This window comes from Mesoplodon mirus (assembly GCF_964341445.2).
Source record: "Mesoplodon mirus genome assembly, chromosome: 5".
Classification (NCBI taxonomy): domain Eukaryota; kingdom Metazoa; phylum Chordata; class Mammalia; order Artiodactyla; family Ziphiidae; genus Mesoplodon; species Mesoplodon mirus.
The window spans coordinates 83,660,443-83,683,127 of NC_138980.1; the positions used below are offsets into that span (position 1 = coordinate 83,660,443).

Below are 22,685 nucleotides of genomic sequence, written 5' to 3' on the forward strand. Positions count from 1 at the left end.
ATAATTTGAAGAACGTGCATCAAGTAATTCTAGAATGTTACATTCAAATGTTTTTAAAATATAGTGCCAAACTGAGTAAGGAACAAAAATGTTTTGAAATATAATCAGTTACCAATTCACAGTCCCAAGGGAATTGATTATTTTGGTATTTAGCTTCCAGATGTTATTTCTAAATGTTAAATGCACACACAAAATCCTTTATGGATAACAAGACACTCTGTATCTTTAGGGAGGCCCAACTATTCTAATTATATCAAATTAATAATAAATCCTATTTTTTTCCAAAACGGGCAATGATGATATATTATTTCACTATTATTTTCACTTTTCAATTAATAGTGATCATTAAAAGTACAATGCAAAAGCACATTGATCATACCTAATTATTCTTGCTAAAATTGTGCACTTAATTCTTAAGAGGGGTTAGGTTAGTAGAGTGTTAAGAACATGGGTTATTGATTCAGATAGATTTGGACTGAATCCTGGCTTTGCCACGCTCTAGTAGTGTAACTCTGAGCAAGGCAATTAACGCTTAAATCCCCAGTTTCCACTTCAGTAAAACGGGCCTAATTAGGAACTGTGAAGAGCTACTATGAAGATTAGAGATCATATATGCAGGCTGTAGCAAAGAACATGACATAGAGTAGGTGCTCAATAAAAACTAAAATTATTATTAAGTTATTTATGAGCAGTGTTCTTATATCTGAAATTGAGCTTCTTAGTGCTATAAATAATATTTAAGTCTGGGAAGTAAAGTTGTTACATGACACAGTATCCTTGCTATATAAATGGGATTCAATTAAATATTATCAAGGAAATCATATCAATTTGATAAATCAGTAACATTAAAATTTTTTATTAAACTTTTCCAAGAAACCTTCCCTAATTACTAGCTAGAAGCAACCTTTTGCTCTTCTAAGATTTTCAAAGACCCTATCATAACTTACCCAGTTTTTAAAACTGTGCATACTAGCTCCTTTCTCTGATAGTGTACTATTTTTGCAGAGCAGGATCAATGAATCACATAGCATATTAGCTTCCATAAAGATAACCTTCATAAATGTCTCCTTAATGAATGAAAAAATTAACCCAGTAATTGCTTTCTAATCAGGGATCTCACCTCCAATGTTGTTTCCTTTTAATCAATCTTCCACTCTCCTCCAAATTTCTCTTTCTAGAAAACACATATGATTATTCAAAAACCTCTGATTACCCATATTTCCCAAAAGGCTTTCAGTTGTAATCACATCTTCCATCTAGCCACTATCTTCAGCTATTTGTTCTTCCTCTCAATCTATATTCCAGCCACAAGATTAATTCATTAATGAAATACTTGCTGAATGTCTGTTTTATGTCAATTAGTGCACTAAGCACTGGAGACAGAAATATTCTATCTGTAAAAAAGGAGTCATATAAAGAAATAATTACAATGCAATGTGCTAAATGAACACTATAATAGCAAGAGTCCTAAGCAGCCCTTCCAAATCACACAATGTACTTGCAGACCTATATGCTTTGTTCTTGTGCTCTATTTACCTAGACTACCTTTTCTAAAACAGAATCATACTTATTCTTCAAGTTCCAACTCAGTGCCACACATTCTGTAAGATCTTCCCTAAATCCTGTAAGTAATGAAATAAATTGATCCCTTCTCTAGGTTCCTACAAATCTTTAATTGTAACATGGTATGGTATATATCATAGAGATTCATACGCTTGTTTCCCACAGAACAGTATGTTCTCTGACAGCAGAAACCTATTAATCTACATACATAATAGGTTCTAATTTAAAATGTATTTAACTAACCTGAGTATATGATATGAATTTATAATAGCTGTACTGTAAATTCTTAATCATTTTTTTATTTGTACATTTTTCATTTCTGGTTGCAAATTTTATGGGTCTTAGAAGATATATGATCATTAATAAACTAGGAGGCTATCTTAGATTGTGATGAACAGAAGAATAACTGTAGTTATTGATTCACTACCACCAAAACTCATAAGTTCTACTTTAATATACTGAGTTTCAACAAAAATCAAGAATTAAAAAAGTGAGAATTTCTCTCCCTACCTCACCCATACATAAAATTAATATGCCTTGTAAAGAGTTTAGTTTTTATAGAAGGGGAGAATAAAAGAACTACACATTTTCAATGTAAATTGCTAAAAAAGCACTTTTAATTGGAGCAATCACTACTCTTGGGATTATTTTTATTTCTTAGAAGACTACATAGTTTATATAATTTAGTGGCAGGCAGAGAAAAAAATAAAATTCTTCACAGCCAAGAAAACAACAGAACATTTACTGAGTTTTTCTCGTCACAAAATACTAATTGAGTAGCAAAATACTAACATGAGTTATTCTAACATATAGGGGAAAAAAACATAAAGAATACAGAGTTTCCATTACAACACAAATCTAACAACATAAAACATATGTTCAAGTTAAGGAGTGTAAATGTTTAAAAATAATCTATCTCCATTTAACCCAAAATTCAGGTGATATTGCAGTTGAATAAAAAGAAAATCCCATTTAAAAAAAAGTTATTTACTGTTCTTATTGCTGCTTTTCTTTGGGGCCCTTTGTCTCCCACTGTGTTTTTCCAACAAAATATGTTGTAATATTTGCCCCTTTTCTTAATCACCACATTATTCCATATTGGAATTAGGATAGTAGTATTAGTTGTCCAAATTTTTTAAAATTAAAAGTTGAAAAGGGCTTTGGATACTTTCACAGTTAGTAGGAATGTCCTGCCAAGGTTGTAAGTTCAAATTTCCAAAATTACAAAACTCAAAAAATCAAATCAAAACAAAACAGAAAGCAATAAAAAAAATTTTTTTTTGAAAAAAGGCTCATGTGATACTCCTTCCTTCCTACCCCTAAATCCTGTTTACACACTCAGTAGCCTTTGAACTAGGTTTATCTGGACTGAAGCAATTCCAAAGTCAGTTTTTTATTTTAAAATTAAATGTATATAATGACTCAGTAAATGGTAATAGCACTTCATCACTTTTACCATCAAGGACCTGTACCTTTTCCTTTGTTTTCAAATAGAAGCAATAAGGTTAAAAAGCAAAGAATGGATACCACTTTTATTTGCTACCACTGCTCTTATTTAAAAGACAAAAATATTTTAAGGCCACCATAAACTTGATATAACATCTTTATATCAACACAGCTTACAATGAAAATCATGACCCCTACACATTAAAAATGCAACACTGCTAAGGATTTTAGGATTATGAGCTATTCAAAATACTGGCTTAAAGCTGCAGAAACCACATGCCAGGAAAGCAAACTAGAATTCCAATGTGATGATCTGTTTCTAAACACTGTTGCGTGAGTGTGAAGAGAGCGGTATATACTGACCCCTTGCCCTTTTAAAACACCACTATGACTTCCTGTTTATCATTTCAAATGTCACAAGTTGAGTACAGAAGGATATTAAATCAGGGCATCTTGCTTTGCCTTCAGAGGCAATAAAAGTTCTCCCTTAAAGAAAATTGAATTAGAAGTTAACTGCTCTTAGAGCACTGGCTAAGCTAGCTATAAAATGGAGAGCCTATTCATTCTTCTGTTTCTGGTAATTAACATTAAAACCAGCAAACAAAACATACTACCCTAAGTTGAAAATTTTTATTGAGGGTCTTTAAAGTTACCTAAGGGTTTAAAGAAATTCTTTATTACTTGATTTCTATAATGCATTAGAGAAAAATAATCTAAATTAAAAGTGCAGATTTATAAAAGAGAATTATAGGTTATAGTGCTGATCTTGTAGCTATAAAAGACCATAATGTGGGTATGCTCAATGAGTATGGGGAAGCAAACAAGAAAGAGAAACATTTTGCCTCTTCCATACTTGGAACAGTGTTTGCAGCTTTTAGGTTTCAGACGTAAAGAAAGAAAATATGAATGTGGAAACAATTTCAGACTTTTGAGATTTAAATATACTTTAACAGAAAGAAATAGGACAGGGAAGGGGAAGAAGGAGAGAAGGCATGCTTAGGATCACATGAGCAAGAACAAAACCCTTTCAAACTCTATCAGCACAGTTCTGCAAAGTATTCTAGACCACAGAAGCACGACAACTTGAAAAATTCATCAATAATTATGATCTAATAAATGAGTTTACACTTTAAAAATAATATTGCTAATTTTGAAAACAAGAACAACAATATCAACTTAAACACCTAGTTCATCACTCCGTTCTCTTGAAACAGTCTCTTCACTTGGTTTCCTAGATACCTTACTCTCTTGGTTCTCTTTGTCTGCCTACACTTTCTCAGTCTCTTTTACTTATTCCATCTCTCTAAGACCTAAATTTACAGTGTCAGTGTCATGGGTGCTCAGTCCTCTTTTTCAGCTATTTACAATTACTTTTAACTTTCGCTACTTCCATTTCAGGGTATAACAGACTAAGGTACTAACAGATAATATGATTAACCCTTCCTCCAAAAAACAAAATAAAGCAAAACATGAAACCTGGACACACTACAAAAAAACCTACCTGAAGGTAAAGCAGAAGAAATGAAAGAAGACAGACTCTGATGTAGAGTCTAAACAAACTAGGAGTAAAGATGGGAAGCTATACAAATAAGACATCATCTCTTCAGAGTGCAACCTAAGACTGACTGCAGTCTGCATGGTTCCGGAGCAGTGGCTGAGGAACATATGGAACAGTGAAGCCTGGGTACATTATCCACTTGGAGAGCAGGGGAAACCCAGAAGGGAAAGAACCACACAAGGAATCCCTAAACTTAAATAACTCATCCAAGGAACAGATTCAAAGCATCTCACTAAAAGGCAAAAGATCTGAACTCAGGCTAGAGGTGCTGTCTAAGAAACACTGTTTGAAATTAAAGCCTATTCCAAAAGTTAACTGATAAAGCCACCACTCACTGGAGAAAAATAACCAAACACAGAATCTCTGCTTAATCTTCATAATGTCCAGAGCACAATTCAAAATTACCCAGCATATGGGAATTCCCTGGCAGTCCAGTGGTTAGGATTCCGTGTTTCCACTGCAGGGGGCACAGGTTCGATCTCTGGTTGAGGAATAATTAAGATCCCGCATGCTGCACGGCATGGCCAAAAACAAAAAAACAAACAAAATTACCCAGCAGATGAAGAACCAAGAAAAAGAAGTATCTTTTCTTCTCCACAAGCACAAATGGCTATTACCACTATCCTCGATGATATTAAAAAAAAAAATTCCTCTCAATGGATTAAAATCTTATCAGAGAAATAAAAAATCCCAGCAGAGAAACAGAAACAATAAAAAACTGTTAACTGATTCAGCCAAAGAACATCAGTCACTGGGTGAAAAGACCACAGGATATTCACATAGTCTCAAAGTTATCATCTCACAGATTACTTAACAAATGCAAACAGAAAAGGGTACCTTTAAAAGGGAGGAATCTGGCAGACAACATCTAAACCAAGTGACTGGAACTCACCATTACCAGTAAAGGGACAAACATGTATGTGATACAATGTATTATTACTATACTGTAACATTACAATTTTTCTATAGGTTTGAAATATTTTCCAAAAAGTTAGAGGGAAATACAAACAGAAGGAAAAAATGCCAAAAGGCATACTATTATAAATCAGAGAGGGGAAGAATTAAAACAGCTGTCTTGGGATCTATTCACGTCCCTTACCAGGAAGAAACTCGGAAAAGTAGGTGATGGAGTTTAATCTACTTGTTAATATGCTGATAACTGGTTCTCCTGGTAAATATGCTAATGATTTTTGTTAGGAGGAAAGTCCTTATCTAATGAATGATCTCAGTGGGATGTCCTGTTGTTAAGGATGCTTACAGTAAACTAACCCAGAATCTATGAATTTATGAGGGATGGCACATTGGAGAATATCATGTAAGCTACACAACCTTGGGGTACAGAATGCATAAGTTTCAAAATCTAAATGCTTGTTGCTATTAGGTAACACCTAAACTTTCTCATTTAAAGATCTCATCTACTCTGTGCCAGAAAGTACATGTCTGATGCAGAAAGGAAGGACCTATGGAATCATGGAGAGTCCTAAATCTCTCCTATGTTCACCTATGCCTTCTGATTGTATCTATCTTTGAAACTATTAGTAAAGCTGGATTCTAGGTAAGATCTCTAATATATGAGTCTGATTTGATGATATGATTCTTTGGATTGGCTTACAAATAAAAGATGAAACTATCAAAAATAATTACAATCTTAGAATAACAATAGTATTAATACTATTACTTTAGTAGAATAAGTGAATTAAATGTTAATTTGACACAAATAATTAACACAGTATACTTTCAGGACAAAAAAAGGCATCTTTTACCCTATGGCAAATTTCTTTTTAAGCATTCATAATGGAAAAAACTTAACAAAATCATAGTATGTGAAATTACAGAGAAAAATCTCAAAAAATTTTTAAAAAGCATATATAACCTGAAATGCCATAAAATTCTAATTAATATATAACTATATATGACAAACATGCAACCAAGGGGTGTGTGCAGTCTAGAACACGTCTAAATATGTCCTTTAAATTAAGATTTTGCCCACTTTAGAGTTGTTAAGTTCAAATGATATGATATATAGTCGACCCTTGAACAACATGGGTTTGAACTGCATGGGTCCACATACACGAGGATTTTTTTCCAAGAGTAAATATTATAGTACTATACAATCCAAGGTTGGTTGAATCTGCAGATGCAGAACCACAGATACTGAGGTCCCACACTAAGTTATACCCAACTATTACCCAGATTTTCAACTGTACAGAGGGTCAGAGCCCCAAACCCCATGTGTTCAAGGGTCAACTGTAGTTATTATATTATTTTGATAATGTATTACTTTACTTTATTTTATAAAATGCTTCTAAAGATCAAATCTATACCATTTTCCTATCTGTGATCCACTAATGACAACCACTTAGAAACAGGTCATGATGGAGCATGAGACAAGGCAATCCTAACAGCTGATAAAGCTCAAAGGATGCTTTTAATAATAGAGAGTAGAACATGTAAAAATAGAAAAAAAAATGCAACAAAAGGTGAAAGAGGTTTAAAATAGAGAAGTAAAAGGTAGCAGGCAGAGCAAGATCTCACATGATATACAAATTTTCACTGCATAGGAATATTCAGCATAAGGAAAATTAATGGCCTCAGAGAGGAGAAAGTAAAAAAAAAAACAAAAAAGAGGTAACTGGGTATATTTAGCTGTGAGGAATTAAAGAATCTGAAAACTTGTTCAACATCTTTGGGCCTTTTTTTCCTAGAGGGCAAGTTTCACACTTATTATATTACTTCATCCAATCTTTAGGAGAGTAGAGACTAGATATATTTCAGAAGTTCTCATCTTAATGAAGCAGTACAGTGAAATGGCTAACAGTATCAGCTTTATAATTAGTTACAGTTAGTTCACCACCTAACAACTATTTGACTTTGAACAAGCTGCTGAACTTCTCTAAGCCTGTTTCCTATTCTGTAAGATAGGGATAATAATATCTATTTCATGAGATAGTGAATATAAAACATACAATATAGTGCCTGGCACGTAGTAAATAATAAAAGCTAGTTATATTACCTTTATTGTTAAGAAAAAGATTTCTTGGACATTTTGATTGATTTCACTGTACACTTTAATTTTACCATCTCCTTCTCTAGCTAAATAACTTAGGGATCTGTAAAAGTCAATAAGCTACTTTAATATCCTTCAAAAGCCAGTGTATATACTAGTATCAAAGTTAAAAGTGTGAATACTATTAGAAAAGGTAGCAAAGATTTCTTTCCTATCTATACATTACAATCTATAAAACTGGAATCTATCATTTTATAGTATCATAAAGATCAGGCCATTTTTTTTTCCCTTGGCCAGAAAAAACAAACTCCCATTTCTAAAAATATATCCGGTTTTCTTCTTAAGGAAGTCTTCTTGCAACAAAATACCCTATTATCATATAAAGCAAGTATAGGACAGTATGTCATGAACAAGACTAAAAATGTAATGGTATACGAGCCAAGGAAAAAATTCATTTGGAAAAATGAGTAAGAAAATGAGTAAGAAAAATGAGTAAGAAGTCTCAAATTTAATTGAGACTGTGAGCTCTCTGTTTTGTGACTATTTCTCTGATACTCCCATGTACATGATAAACACTCCCTTAAGAAATTACAAATGACCTTTCAATTTAAAAAAATGCTTTATGTATTTGCTTCTTTTAGAAAAGTAGACCAATTTTGTAAAAGAACCACAGATGAAGAATGAAATTTGACATGTAAGGAAAGCAAACATATAGACTTACTCTTTTTCTGGTTTTTATACTTAGATTTAATCCAGTTTTTAAATACCATTACAAAAGGAGTTGAAGGCAGAGTATCCAAACTAAACCACGCTAACCACTGACATTAACTCAAGGAATATATATACTATTAATTTTATGAATTCAAGGACTATACCAGGCTAGGAATTTTAGCTTTCTATGAGGCAACAATTCCATAGTGGTCTTTTATAAACACAAGGAAAAACAGAAACAAAACAAACAAAAACTATGATCATGATATAGTAATCTTGTAAACCTATGAACTTTATCAATGAGTCTGATTTTCTACTGCTGATGAGGTTTAAGAATTACAGAAAATAAGTTTCACATATAGATAAAATAGGACAACTTTTCTTTCTAATTAACTAAATTAAATTCATTATTGAGAGTTATGGAAGGGAAGTATTTTAAAGATTAATGAATACCTTTTCTTCCCAAACTCCTGACATACTGTACATAGGCTTATTATACATAAGCCATCCTTTCCATGGTAAAATAAAATCAGCAATTATACAGTAGCTCAAAGCCTCTGAATAATTTAGGACTATAAAAATGACTATTCAGAAGAAATTACAGGGAAAAATTTAGGTAAGGAATATAATTTAGTAAGGAGCTTGGTTAAGAGAAAGTGAAAGACAACCGCATAAATCATAACTTCCTACCTTAGTGTGATCCTCAAAAACAAAAATCTCTGAAGATTTTATTTCTCACAGGAATTTTATGGAAAAAAAAGAAAAAGTCTAAATGATGTGTATACAAAGTGATACAAATAATAATTAAGAGTCAAATACAGAGTATTTTGAATGAATGACTGGACAACAAGGGTATTAAAACTTATGAGATATCAAATGGATTCCATGAATTTTACAGTCCTGTGAAAATAAAACAAACTTTAAAAACCCCCACAAGGGCCTCCCTGGTGGCGCAGTGGTTGAGAGTCCGCCTGCCGATGCAGGGGATACGGGTTCGTGCCCCGGTCTGGGAGGATCCCATATGCCGCGGAGCGGCTGGGCCCGTGAGCCATGGCCGCTGGGCCTGCGCATCCGGAGCCTGTGCTCCGCAACGGGAGAGGCCACAACAGTGAGAGGCCCGCATACCGCAAAAAGAAAAAAAAAAAAAAAAAAAAAAAAAAACCCCACAAAAACCATACCTCACACCAAAGAATCATGTCCTACATCGGTTTCTATTCAGATTAACTATGATAACTTTGTCTTATAGAACACTTTATCATCCTTCAAAAGGAAAAAATTGTGAGAAGCTTTGATAATCTAACTCAATTAATATATTGTTAGAGATTTCTCTTGCTCTTTTATCTACCTCAAAACTTAGAAGTTCTACCAAAATGTAATAGTCAAACATACATGCAAAATGACCCTGCAATTAAGGTAATTGCTAGTGCCAAATGTTGTTTTTCAGTACTGCAATAAAAGAGTCTCCCAGACATTTAATAGTATGTCATTTGGTAAATGAAAGTTTCCACAAAGTAAGAACAGAGAGAAGACCTAAAAATTATGCTAGTGAAGAGTCTGGCTGAAAAAAACAAAAATACGGATCATTTTGGTCCAATACTAATTCTATTTCAAGTTACTACAGAGCTGAATAAAATGCTGACACCACCACACAAAAATTTATTGAGTTGGCAATAGGCAAAGCATGATGTCAGCCACCAACATCACCATCCACATTACCAAACAGCATGAACTTAACTTAGACTTGATCTTAACTTAGACTTCATGCCTAAAGTTAAAGTAAAAATAAAAATCTTAGGTATGAAGCATTATTAAACATAGATGAGTTTAGTTTGGCATAGTTTTGACTCAAATTAGTCTAGTACTTTAACAACTTCAGTAAAAAACATAGAATAATGCAAACAAACATATTACAATTTTCTAAACGTGCTACACTCTTCACCAAACAGACCCACACAAATAAGTCTTGGTCAACTCACAATTATATTCAAATAAGTAACACCAAACACACACAGAATGCAGGCTGACAGGAGACATGGAAACACACATATATACACATCCACACAATTTCTTACCTTCATGGCATGAATTTCTTCGAGCAATCGTTGTGCTCGTCTTTGGTTTTTCAAAAGTGCATCTTTGGTACCCCTACAAAAGACACATTACAGTATGTAGCCAGAAAAACCATTTATTTTAGACTAGAATCATAATGAAAAGTCTCTCCATTTCTTTTAGAAGAGCTTAATAACTCTCTAAGTAACAAACATTCTGTTATCCTGCACTGCCCTCTCCCCCATCCAACACATACCCCAATTCCATTAACAAACCCAAGCTTTTGGCAAAAATAAGCACTGTCCAGGTATTATATCAATGACTATTACCACTGATAGACAGTTTGCCTTCTAATTCCTTAATAGGAAAGACAAATAATACTTTCTAATCAATTGATTAATAGCACACTGTATTTCATGTAAGTTTTATAAGCTACAGTTAAGTTTCATAAGCTACAAGGTTGGATATAATTTTATTAAATGACAACTGTTCTCTGGAATTAAATGAATACATAAAGATGTTAAATACATGATTATATCAGAGAGAAGGGCTATCTTATGAAACATTTACAAAAGAAAAAACAAGAAATTAATCAGAAACAAAACACATTTGAAGACTTTGTAAGTATTCATGCTTAAAGCATAAGAACTATAAATAACATACTTTTTCTGTAATACTAGTGATACCAAAAATACAAAACATTATTTTTTCAAAAAAATTAAACGGAACACAATGTTTTGATAAACACTTCCAAAAGGTACTAAAGATTTCAAATTAATTATCAATTCAAGGAATAAGGTGATATGAAATCTTTATAACTGATTCAAGGTATCTTGATTTGTTAAACTATATCAACATCTTAAAAAAATAACTTCTAATAACATAAAATACATAAATAACCCCAAAGGATTTTCACTTTGAAAAAGCCACAAGAAGACTTTTGAGAAAACAGAATTTATCATATATCTTAATTGAATATGGTCCAAACTATGTAAGGACATGCTGACAGAGCACATTTTATCTCACTCAGATCCTATCTGAGTGATAGGATCAAAGTGCTGTATGAGGAAGACATTTAATTACTCCTCTAGGTCCTACCCTCAAATTCTGTAAATACTGAATAAAGACAACTTTTGACATTTTATTAGTCATAGGACCATGACTTTAGATGACTAACTTTTTTGACTTCAGTCTGCCAACACTCCTGACAAGTTTTCGGATAACCAAAACTCGGATTCTCTTCACTTCTTTTCTCATCTTCACAACCTTCAAGGAATAAAGCCAAAATTAGAGAGGTTCTTAATTCAAGAAGAAACATACCTTATTTTGAGTATTAATAAGTATTAATTTGAGTATTAATAATTAATAGAATAAGTCTACCACTTTAATCAAAGCTTTATTTAACTATATTCAAAGTTTGATGAAATCAAACTTCTTCCATAAACAGTGAAGGAATAAGAAATCAACATTCTAAATACGCGCCTGAGGACTTAGGAGAAACAACTTATTAAAAAAAAGAAAAAATCACAGCATTCCCAGTGGCTAGTATTTTAAATTACACTTATATCTTGTTGGGCTTGGAACATAATAAATTGTGAGCTCCCTGACATCAGAGACCACCACATTTATCTTTGAATCCTTGTGGTTTAAAACAAAGCTTCACCCATAATCGCAGGAATTTAATTTACTGAATGGGCATTTGTATTAACAAAAGCAAATGCATGAAAGTGATTTTATTTTACTTGTTTTTAGCACACCCCTTTTATTTTTATTCAGTAATAAATTATTTCAAGCATAACTCAAAAAACACAAGGGCACACACACAGGTGGGCACGCACACACACACACACACACACACACACACACACACACACACTTTAAATCGCCCCATTACAGAACAATGCTGAGGTCTAAGAACAAAAAACTAGAATTATTGGCCAAGAGATAGAAATATTCCAATGATAAAGAACCACATGTTATAATAGTACTTAGTGCAATGGGATGCTATTGAGTTTGTGTTTTCTATCATTGTTAAGAGGCATACATCTTATAATTCCTCCTGTAATATCCTTCACCCCTCCTCCACTTCAGGAACTACATGAAATTCAGTTCAGAGATAATCGCTCCAGTGAAATCTTCAATGACTTCTTCAGCTAGATAACCATTCCATCCTTGGAGTTCCCACTATACCTGTAGGTAGCACCTACCACTGTACTGTCACTAACTGCTCATGTGGCTGTCTTTTTCTATTGTCTATAATCTCCTGAAGGGCAGGGGCCTTGCAATATTTACATGTTTTCTGTGCCTTGCAAGAGTGCTTGGCACACATAATCCTCAAATTCTTCTTGCCAAAATAACAGTATCAACATCATTCTGTTTTTACAAGGCTCTTGCATTTAGCTGTTACCTCTTACCCTTCATTAATATCTTTCACCCCCTTATCATTGACAATATTGGCAACCAACTTACAATTTCTCTCCAGCCTAAGTTTTGCCATTATTCTGGGTGATGTAGGTGTCTACTTGAATAACCCACCCCAATATTATATCCTCACTTCTTGACTTCCTCCTTTCTAATGACCTAATCTATTCTATCATAGCCACCCACTTCCATGGTCACACGTAGTTCTAGTCATTGCTCATACTATTCCATTTCTAAAACCATCAATTCAAATACTCTGCACTGAGATTACAACTTCTTTCAGCTTGCTTGTTCAACCCCACCCACCATAATGGTCTTCGACTTCACTGGAACCACTAGTTCACTGACCCCTATACATTCTCTCAAATGATTAGTCCCTTTCTTTTTAATTTTCCTTCTCTTATCCAGTTTAGGTACATAATCAACACTTGCCAATACCTTAAACTCATCCCTCTGGTTAGCAATCCCTCTAGTGAATCCTGGATAAAAACAACATTCTGAGTTCTTTTATCACAGTACCCCAAGAGCCAGGAAATACTTGAGGCATTCTATCTACTAGATATTCATCATAACTAACCTCAAATGGGTCCTTACACTTCCTAGCAATCCTATTATACATATATATTTTGGTCAATTCACTTTATAATGACTATTTTAAATCTGTGTCTGCTTTCCTAAAACATCTAACTTTTCTCTTCTCTCTTTTTCAATTTCATGGAGAAAATAAACATCAGATGGGAAACATCCTCTTTCTACCACCATGAATGTAAATTTACTTGCATCACCCATCCTCCTCTGTTGATAAAGTTACAATATAAGAAATATCCCTGAACTTTTCTGAGGTTAATCTTTTAACTGTATTTTGGATCCCATCCTCTTCTGCCTTCCTATAACCCTTACTACAAACTATCCATTTACTCTAGCATTGTCAATCTCTTAAATGGATGTTTTCCACTAATCTTTAATCATGTTTGAGTCATTTTCATTACAGAAAAGACAAACAAAACATCTCAGTACAAAGTTCACTCGGAGCACCCTCTCTCAACTGCCCCAGAGTCAAGCTTTTAGAGACGTTCAAACTCACCATCTCCTTATCTGCATGCCACAAAATTCCAGTTTAATTTCCATTCCCATTAGTCTACTAAAAGCTGTCACAATGATTTCTAGAAGTCACCAATGATGTCTAAAAGTCCCTGAATCCAACAAGAATTTTTCAGACTTCATTTTGCTTGAAGTCTCAGCCGCATTTGATACTGCTGAACACTTTCTCCTTCTTGAAATACTCTCCTTTTGGTTTCCATAACAGAATACTATCCTGGTTTTCCTGCTTTCTCTCTAGCTACTTCACTTTGGTCTTCTGTGAAGGCACATCCACCTCTAATCAGTCTTGAACTGATTAGCCCAGCTCTTCTTTTCAAGATATACTTTTTAGCCCTAAGTGATCTTATGTGTGTATACAGTTTTAATTTGCCACCTAAACAAAGATGACTCGAAAATTCCTACCTTCACATGAGATCTCCACTTTAGCCCCAGACCTAAATGTGTAACTGCCTACTTGACATTTCAAGTATGCTTAAAATCACCTCCAACTCACACCTGAACCCATGTTCTTCACTCCCAACTGGATCCCTTTTTTGGTGTTTCATATTTAAGGGAACAGAGCAATCCTTTCAGTTATAAACCTAGGCTCATTATAGGTAGCTTTCTTTTCTAAATCCCTCACAATGAATCTATTATCAAGTCCTGATAATTTTATCTCCTAATTACCTCTCAAATTGTACCATTTTTCTTCTATCTTGACTTCTTGGCTCTCTTGGCTGAGTTACTGGCAACTGTTTTCTCAATATCCATTCCTGCCCTTCTCCAATCAGTTACCCACAACTCAATCAGAATACATTTTTTAACACTTAGATCTGATGTAACACCTTTACTTAACTCTCTTCACTGGTTTCCAACTGCTCTTAGAATGGCCACATGGGCCATCTTTTACTCCATCCTCACCATGCTTACAACTACCACCAAATCTTTACACCTGCTGTTTTCTCTGATAGGACTGCTTTCTCTCCATGTTAGCTTAACATCTTATCTTTCTGATTTTGGCCCAACTGTCATTTCTCAATAAAGTGTCTCCTGGCCTCCCTCAGGGGTCAAAAAGTGCTTCTAGAATTATCATGACACTTATTTTAAGTTTAATATTTTACTTTAAATCTGATTATGCTTAATGTGTCTTTCTCCCACTAGGTTATAAATTCCACAAAGGTCAAATATCTGGTTTTATTCAACATTGCATCTTAACACCCAGCATAGTGTAGATGGCATACAATAAGTGTTCAATAAATATTTGTTAAGTAAATGACCAGAAAGGGAGCAGTACTCACTTGTTCATTCACTGTTTCAAAAGAGCAACATAATAACAGAATGTAGAGTAATCAGATTTCCACTAGATATGTTAACCTCTTTGAAATTTGTTTCAAAGTTAGATCTATTTAGAAAAAAAATCATACTTGCATAAACAAAAGCCATTTAGACAAGGTTTAAGTGGAAAAATGAATTGCTACATTTCATAAGCAGCATAATAGGGGGTTATGATACATTTTTTGCAAGTTAAGTCATTCATAAAATAAATAGCAAGTAATAAATTATGCATTAAAATACAGTAACAAATATTTCTAATTGCTGTACCCTGTAGGTGCATGAGATGATTATATATTATTTGCTAACTGCTCTTAACCAAACTTAATTAATAAATTGCAGTGGGAAGAACTGGTCCTCAGTTACATTTCAATCTTGGGAAAGCTAGACTCCAATTTTAAAATTCCAATTTAAGAAGTACTATGTTTGTCATTACTGCATAAGGGAATTCTGAAAAGCAAAGGGAATGCTTCATGTACTTAGTTTCATGCCAATGCCAAAAAAATGCTTTTCTAGCTTATTAACTTTTCCAGTATTTGTTAAGTTTAATATACTAAAAAAATAAGTATATTCACTTCATGTAAAAATGGACCTATTACTTTTATTTTCCTCACACTGCCTGCCCCAAACACCTAGCTTTCTCCAAGCATTTAAATTTATTTTTGTAAAACTGACAAACAGCTACCAGTAGCCTTTTAGTTAGGATTTAAAAGGTTGCCAATTCATTTGTTACCCAGGAATTATGAAGCTGGTTGACAGATAACCGAGATGTCAACAAATAGGCCTAAAACACTCAGTATTGTCAGAAAGCTAATGTACTGCTTAAGGGCAACATGCTTTGGTGAATTCTTCAACCAAAAGCAAATAGAACTGTCATTGTTAGAAATGTGAAAAGAGTATAATATTGTTCAGGAGGAAAAGAAGGAAAGAGAAATAAAGTAAGCAAGGACAAAACAGGCAGAATAATGAAATGTGCTGAAAGAGAAGAGACAAAATGAAAAAGAAGTGGAAGGGGAGAGTTTGAAGTCAAAATGAAAAAGAAGTGGAAGGGAAGAGTTTGAAGTCAAAAATTGAAGGACAAAACTCTGTAGGTCATCGTTACCAAGACTGATAAGCCCAAGCTGAGTGCTTCCAAGCTGCAAAAGAATGCATTTAATAATCTATAAGAGCACAAGAAAAAGAGCTAAAACACACACATCCACACCCACACAAAATACACGCACTGAAAATGAGGTGTCGCCTAGAACCTAGGCATAGAGATGCCCTCAGTTAACCTGGCGAAATCTGAACACAGTAATGTAACCTGGATCAACTCTTAGGTAGACAGTACAAAAATACAATGATAAATAAATAAAAAGCTGATATACCTGACTGGGAAAAGACCATGTGAACATATGGGCAAGAGTCAACTTAAAACACAGGAAAGGGAACCACAAAGAGCAAAAGCTGGCAGTGTCTGAATCAAGAAGATTCCAAAGAAAGGTTCCCCAGCTCAAAGACCTGGGAACTCCAATTTGTACTGGAATAACTCAATTATGGGGACAGATGTATCACAGCCCAACGCTGAACCATGCACCTGAAACCCTTTTTGTGGTTCTGTATTTCAAGTAGCTCATGTGGATCAGTAGACAGGAAAAGAATGTGTCTTACAATGTGAGCATTAGTATCCACATTAGATATATTTCTCAATAAACTAGCTTTGTTATTTATATGGCCTCTTATAAGTTTATGGTTGATATGAATTTGCTTTTGAGAGAATACTTTTTTGAGAATACTTTTGGGGTGACAACAATAGCAAGTTTCTGATCTACAAAGCTGAGAGCAAACTTTGGTTCACAGACAAAAGTAAACATAAACGTTACCTTGAAATGACTCATAGTTGGCTATCTGCTAGCCAGTCAATTAGCCAACCTCTTTTGGTAATGTACTAACTTTGCTACATATACAAATCAACTTATAACAAAAACCCATGGTTATTAGAAAACAATTATTCTAAGAGCTAGCTGCTCTAGAGAAGCCTGCAGTGCTAAGAAAAATCTGAGTATATCTCTGTTTCTTAGAATATATTAAAACTTCTGCTTATTCATTACCCACCTGTCAGACTGGCAAATACAAAAAAATATGACAACACATTCTGTTTGTGAGACTGTGAGGAAACAGGCACTCTCATACATTGCTGGTAGGAATGCAAATTGGTATACTCCTTCTGGAGGAAACTCTGGCAACACCTAACAAAAATTCTACTTCTAGGAATCCGTCCAGAAGACATACCTCCAGCTATAGCAAAAGGCTATGCACAAGACTATTCAATGCAGCATTTTTACAAAATGTTGCATAAGAGATAAAATATTGTATATAAATAAAGCATAAGCAATGTACCATTTTAGATCAATGCAGGAAATCTGCATGTATTATGGATAAACCCTGAAAATACTGTTTGGTGAAAAAAGTAACTTTTAGAATGATACGTATGATACTGCATTTATCCAGGATGATACCACACATGCAAAGTGTAAAAATATACAACACAATACTATACACTGGGTATGAATATGGGTATATGTTATAAAAATTATTTAAAAAATACATAGGAGAAAACACGCTGAATGAGTAATACATCTAAGGTGGAAAAGAAGATGGGTGGAATTAAGCATTACAATATGGCAAAATATTGACACTTGCTAAATACAGAAAATACAGATTATAAGGACATTTGTTATATCATTTTCCATATGTTTGAACTATTTCATAGTTAACAATATTAATTACAGCTTTATACAGAGGACTTCTAATTTGGCCATTTGGATGATAATTTAGTACTGAATTATACTTTTTATTTCTGATGAGCAACAATTTTAAAATTCTACAGTGCATGGTGATTATCTACAACTTGAGCATATGCTGCCACCTAGCAAAACTTCCCAGAATTGTTTAACAACCAAACAGAAAATGGTTCTCTTCTTAAGGATGGACCCTAGTCTACTACTTCAGTAAAGAATTATTAAAAAGTATCACATATTTAATTATAAAACTGGAGCTTTGCAACTTCAGAAGCACATACAAACACAATTCTTGACATTCTTATCTTTTACAAATAAGTAAAGGCAAATCATTTTGTTCTCTGGCATTTTAGTTTCTACCTTTACTATCTTGCAGGACACGGAAAGCAATTTTCTAATGAGCTTCTTAATAATCTGCTATCAAGAATAAAATAATGTCAGCTTCATACAGAAGCCTTTGGCCCTACTGTGGAATTAGAGTACCAGATCAGAATGTTTCACCTCCTAATTCTGATTTTATATATCACTGCTGCCTAAAGAAACAAATGACTGAAGGAAACCCAGCTCTAGTTTTCCCAATTCTTTACTCACTAAACGCTTACTGTCGTTTTCAATTGTACATCCCTTCTCTGGTTCTAATGGAAAGGGAGAAAAAAGTCTTCATTTAGCAGATTTCTCCCCCTCATCTGAACATTAGGTGATTCAAGTTGAGTTAGCCATACTTTTATCTGCCCAGCAAGTATATGGTACTTATTATACACAAGGTACTACGTTAAAGATTAGGGAAGCTGCTATAATAAATCAATTAAATATTCTCTCTTCAAAGTCCACATGAGCGCTTGTGAAGATAAAATATGCAATAAATAATCATAAGATAAAGTAAAAAGTAATACTTTATTTTTTAAAAAAGGTAGAATTTTACATTATTTCAGAAGAATACATGTATTTTAAGAACCTAGAGCCAGGAAGTATGTTATAAATGTCAGCCTTTAGCCCTGGAAAATTATTGAAAAAATTAGAATTAGAGCTGAAGACATTGAAAGTTAGCATAATATAATAGTTGTGTCTGCAAGCTGGCTTTTATTTTCACAAAAGACATTTTGGGAAATTAAATATACTGTAAGTTAGCTGGCCACATAACTTTTTTTTTTTTTTTTTTTTTTGGCAAAACGCAGGCCTCTCACTGTTGTGGCCTCTCCCGCTGCAGAGCACAGGCTCCGGACGCGCAGGCTCAGTGGCCATGGCTCACGGGCCCAGCCGGTCCGTGGCATGTGGGATCTTCCCTGACCGGGGCACGAACCCGTGTCCCCTGCATCGGCGGTGGACTCTCAACCACTGCGCCCCCAGGGAAGCCCAACACATAACTTTTTAAAAGAAAAGACTATAATTAAAAATTATGGAAAAAGGATTCCAATCAAATTAATCACAGATATGAGTACCAATATTCCAAAGATAATACCAGAGATTTACAAATTTTTGCAAATGTGATAAAACTTATGAAATATTTCCCCCTCCCCCAGAGACAGGCTAAATACAACAAATTACACATAATTTCAGGCAGTTATATGATCCCTGAAATTCATTCCTGAATCTCAGTTAAGGAGACCTAATTTAAGTTATTAAGGATCATAAAAATGATGCCTCAAGTTACTCATTTAACAGACAGGCACTGAGGATATGATGGTGAGCGAAAATTTAGTCAGGTTGAGGGCATAAGAAATCTCTCTCTCTCACATTCACATGCCCCACACATTAAGCAATTCTTACACAGGCTAAAAAGAAGTAAATAGTGCTACAAGAGCTTACAAAAGGAGTAAATGAAAGTCAAGAAGCATTTCCCTGAGAAAGTGACTAAACAGAAGTATAAAATGTACTGAGAGGAAAAGGAGCTGTGGGTAAAAGGAACAGCAAGTGCAAAAGATCTGGAGAAGGCTATGCTAGACAGTGGAGGAAAGCCAGTGTGGCTGAAGTACACAGCCTGAGGGCGGTGAGGGTAGTGGTATAACAGTGGAGACTGGCTTTGTGTAGATCGGTCTTGACCAAAAGCAACAGGAAGCCACCAAATCAGTTCTAAGCAAGGAAACACATGATTAGATTTGTTTTGAAGAGAGCACTCCAGCTATACTAGAGAGATGAGATGAGAAAACAAGTCAAAGTAGCTGGGAGGCTAGGATAGTAGCTCTGCTGGGAGATACAACTTGGACTAAGATAGGGGTGATGATGGAAAAGTAATGGAAAGATAGGAAAGATAACAGTGAATTTAAACTCTTTTTCATATATATTTCTTCCATGAAGAAGTTTTAATTCATTTCTTTTACCAATTTTCTATGAGATGACTTTTCTTAAGTTCCATGAGCTATTTTATAGTAATGGCATTGGCCACTTATCTTTCATATTTGCTGTATTTTTTTCTAATTGGTTGTCCCATTTTTCCCCCTTTGTTTTTCAATTTTTATGTAAACAACTGTTTTTCCCTTAGTAGTGTTTCTCCCATTAATTTTAAATTATAACACTTTTCTTCCACCATCTCCACTTTCTTCTGTCCTTTTTTTCCTACCTTCATATTAGAACATGTAAGGTTTACTTCAGTGTGGGATGTATAAACTTCCTAATTGGATAAGTTCATTCAATCATCCAGCACAGTTACAGACCACATGTGTTGCAGGTGACAGACATATACACCAAAAGAGAGAAACAGGTAAACAAGTGTTTTCAGAGTAGAAAGCATCCTGGCTGCATAAAGAATAGACACCTAGCCCAGACTGAGGTGAATTACTGAAGACTTCCTAAAGGTCAAATTTTAACTGTTTTGAAGAGGCCTGGAAACTAAGTGGAAAAAGAAAGAGCCTTAAGTGAAGAGCGGGGTAAATGACTGTCACCACTCCTTTCACAGTAATTTCGAAATTGAACAGGAAGTTCACTAGTATTTCCAGTGAATTTCCAAGGACATCACTCCGATTAAGATCTTTTATACCTCCTAGGGAATTTAATGGGAAAAAAAGACCACCAAATGCTTTCTGTAACTAGCACGAGCTTGACATATGTTTATCAATATAAACACCTTCAAGAGTTCTCCTCTTCAGTATACCCTGTTCTCCACTGTCAAGTGAAACCCAGACTTACTAACCTGGTAGTAAGGCAATAATACATTTCAGCTTTATTTCCTACTTTATCCAACAAGTTCTCATCAGTAGAGAGTTATCTACTACTATACAATCCAAGGTGTTTCCCACTCCCATTCTTTCCTCGCTTATACTGGTCCCTCTGGTTGGAACACCTTCTTTCTCCATCATTGAATTCCTGAATGCAATCCTGTGTAGGACCCTTAAAGACCAAGAACAAGTATCACTCATTTCATTTTGCCCTCTTTGGAAATTTTTCTGCACTACGTAACTTTTTTCTGTGAGCATTATCCTGTATCATTGATGGATGTTGCTTACCCTTTCCTACCTGAGAACAGGTTGCTTACAAAACTGTGTAATATGAACAGTGGCTTGCTCACAGCAGACTCATATATCCACTGAATAAAAACGGCGAATAATTTCCTTTGCTGTAGCTGTGAGGTCCTCATTTGATCCCCACTTTTCCAGCTTACTTTAAGTCTTTGATGACTATGACTTCCTTGAATAGAAGCAGAAACTAAAAAAGGATAATGACAGAAATGGTAACCTGGTGACATGTAACGGTGGAGGTGATGAGGGCAAACGTCTGATGAGACTGGATTTAAGAGAGAAGGAGAGATGAAAACTGTGGACAACAAGTATTAAAGTTTTGCTGTAAATGGAAGCAGAGAAATAGGACAGTAGCTGAAAGAAGAAATGAGGTACTGGGCGAGCGTACATCCTTATAAATGATACGGTCTCATTCAAGATGAACAATTTCTTAGGAAAAGCTACAGCTCTCAACCTCTCCCTTTCATTTTCTGCAGTCAACAAAAGGCAGGAAATACATACTGAGAGTTTACTGTCAGGCACTGTGCAAACACTACATACTCCAGTTAATTCTCACTCCAGCCTTGCTGGGGAAGGTACTATCATGAGCTTCGTTTTACAGAGGAACACTGAATAAAAAGATTAAATGATCTTCCCAAAGTACCACAAATAAAAGCTCACGAGGACTGAGGGCCAAAGACGCTTCACCTAGAAACCAGGGGGTAGGAGGGTGGGGGTGGGGAGTTACGGTTGTCAGTCTCTTGAGTTCCGGAAAACTCGCCTGACTCCCGCCTCGCCCAGGCCCTTCAAAAAGACGCAGCAGAGCTGTTCTGAGGGCCCTAAAGGTCAGTCCCACAAGTTTCTAGACCTCGGTGCTCACCTCGTTATTGAGGTTCAAAGTCCCCGGCTGGGCCATGGTAGCTCTAAGAGGATCCCCTGCTGTCCGCACGTGAACTGCATCGGCCAGAACGCGGGCGCGTTGCCACGCCCCTCCAACGGCGGCCTCGTTGGCCCAAAATTCATCCGCCGACTGCTTCAGCCGAGGCGCGAGTTAAAAGGTACACTGACTCTGAGGTGAAGGACGGAAGTGACGGAGAACAACTTCCTGCGTGGAGTGCTCCCAGTCTGATTTGCGCGTTCCTATGGAAACCAGGCAGGGGCCGGTGGTAAAGAGGGCGCTCCAGAAGCCGTTGCCTTGTTTAGAAGTTTTTCAAGATGCTAATTTTCTTATATTGGTTCGCAGAATGGGTCCAGCTGTGTAAGGACCTTGTTTTTCGTATCTCAATGGGGGTGAAAGCCTGTATGAA

General features: G+C 35.1%; 1 protein-coding gene across 1 annotated transcript in view; it reads right to left on the bottom strand.

Annotated features, from left to right (window-relative positions):
- The window catches only part of SRFBP1 (serum response factor binding protein 1), a 62,520-nt gene extending 40,118 nt beyond the window's left edge, over positions 1-22,402 (bottom strand). The window contains exons 1-3 of the mRNA XM_082620613.1: positions 22,259-22,402; positions 11,512-11,600; positions 10,358-10,430 (exon numbers count right to left, since the gene is read on the bottom strand). Of these exons, the coding sequence (XP_082476739.1) occupies positions 10,358-10,430; positions 11,512-11,600; positions 22,259-22,294 (198 nt within the window). The 5' untranslated portion in view covers positions 22,295-22,402. The remainder of the gene's footprint in view (positions 1-10,357; positions 10,431-11,511; positions 11,601-22,258) is intronic.
- Between the last annotated feature and the right edge of the window lie 283 nt (positions 22,403-22,685).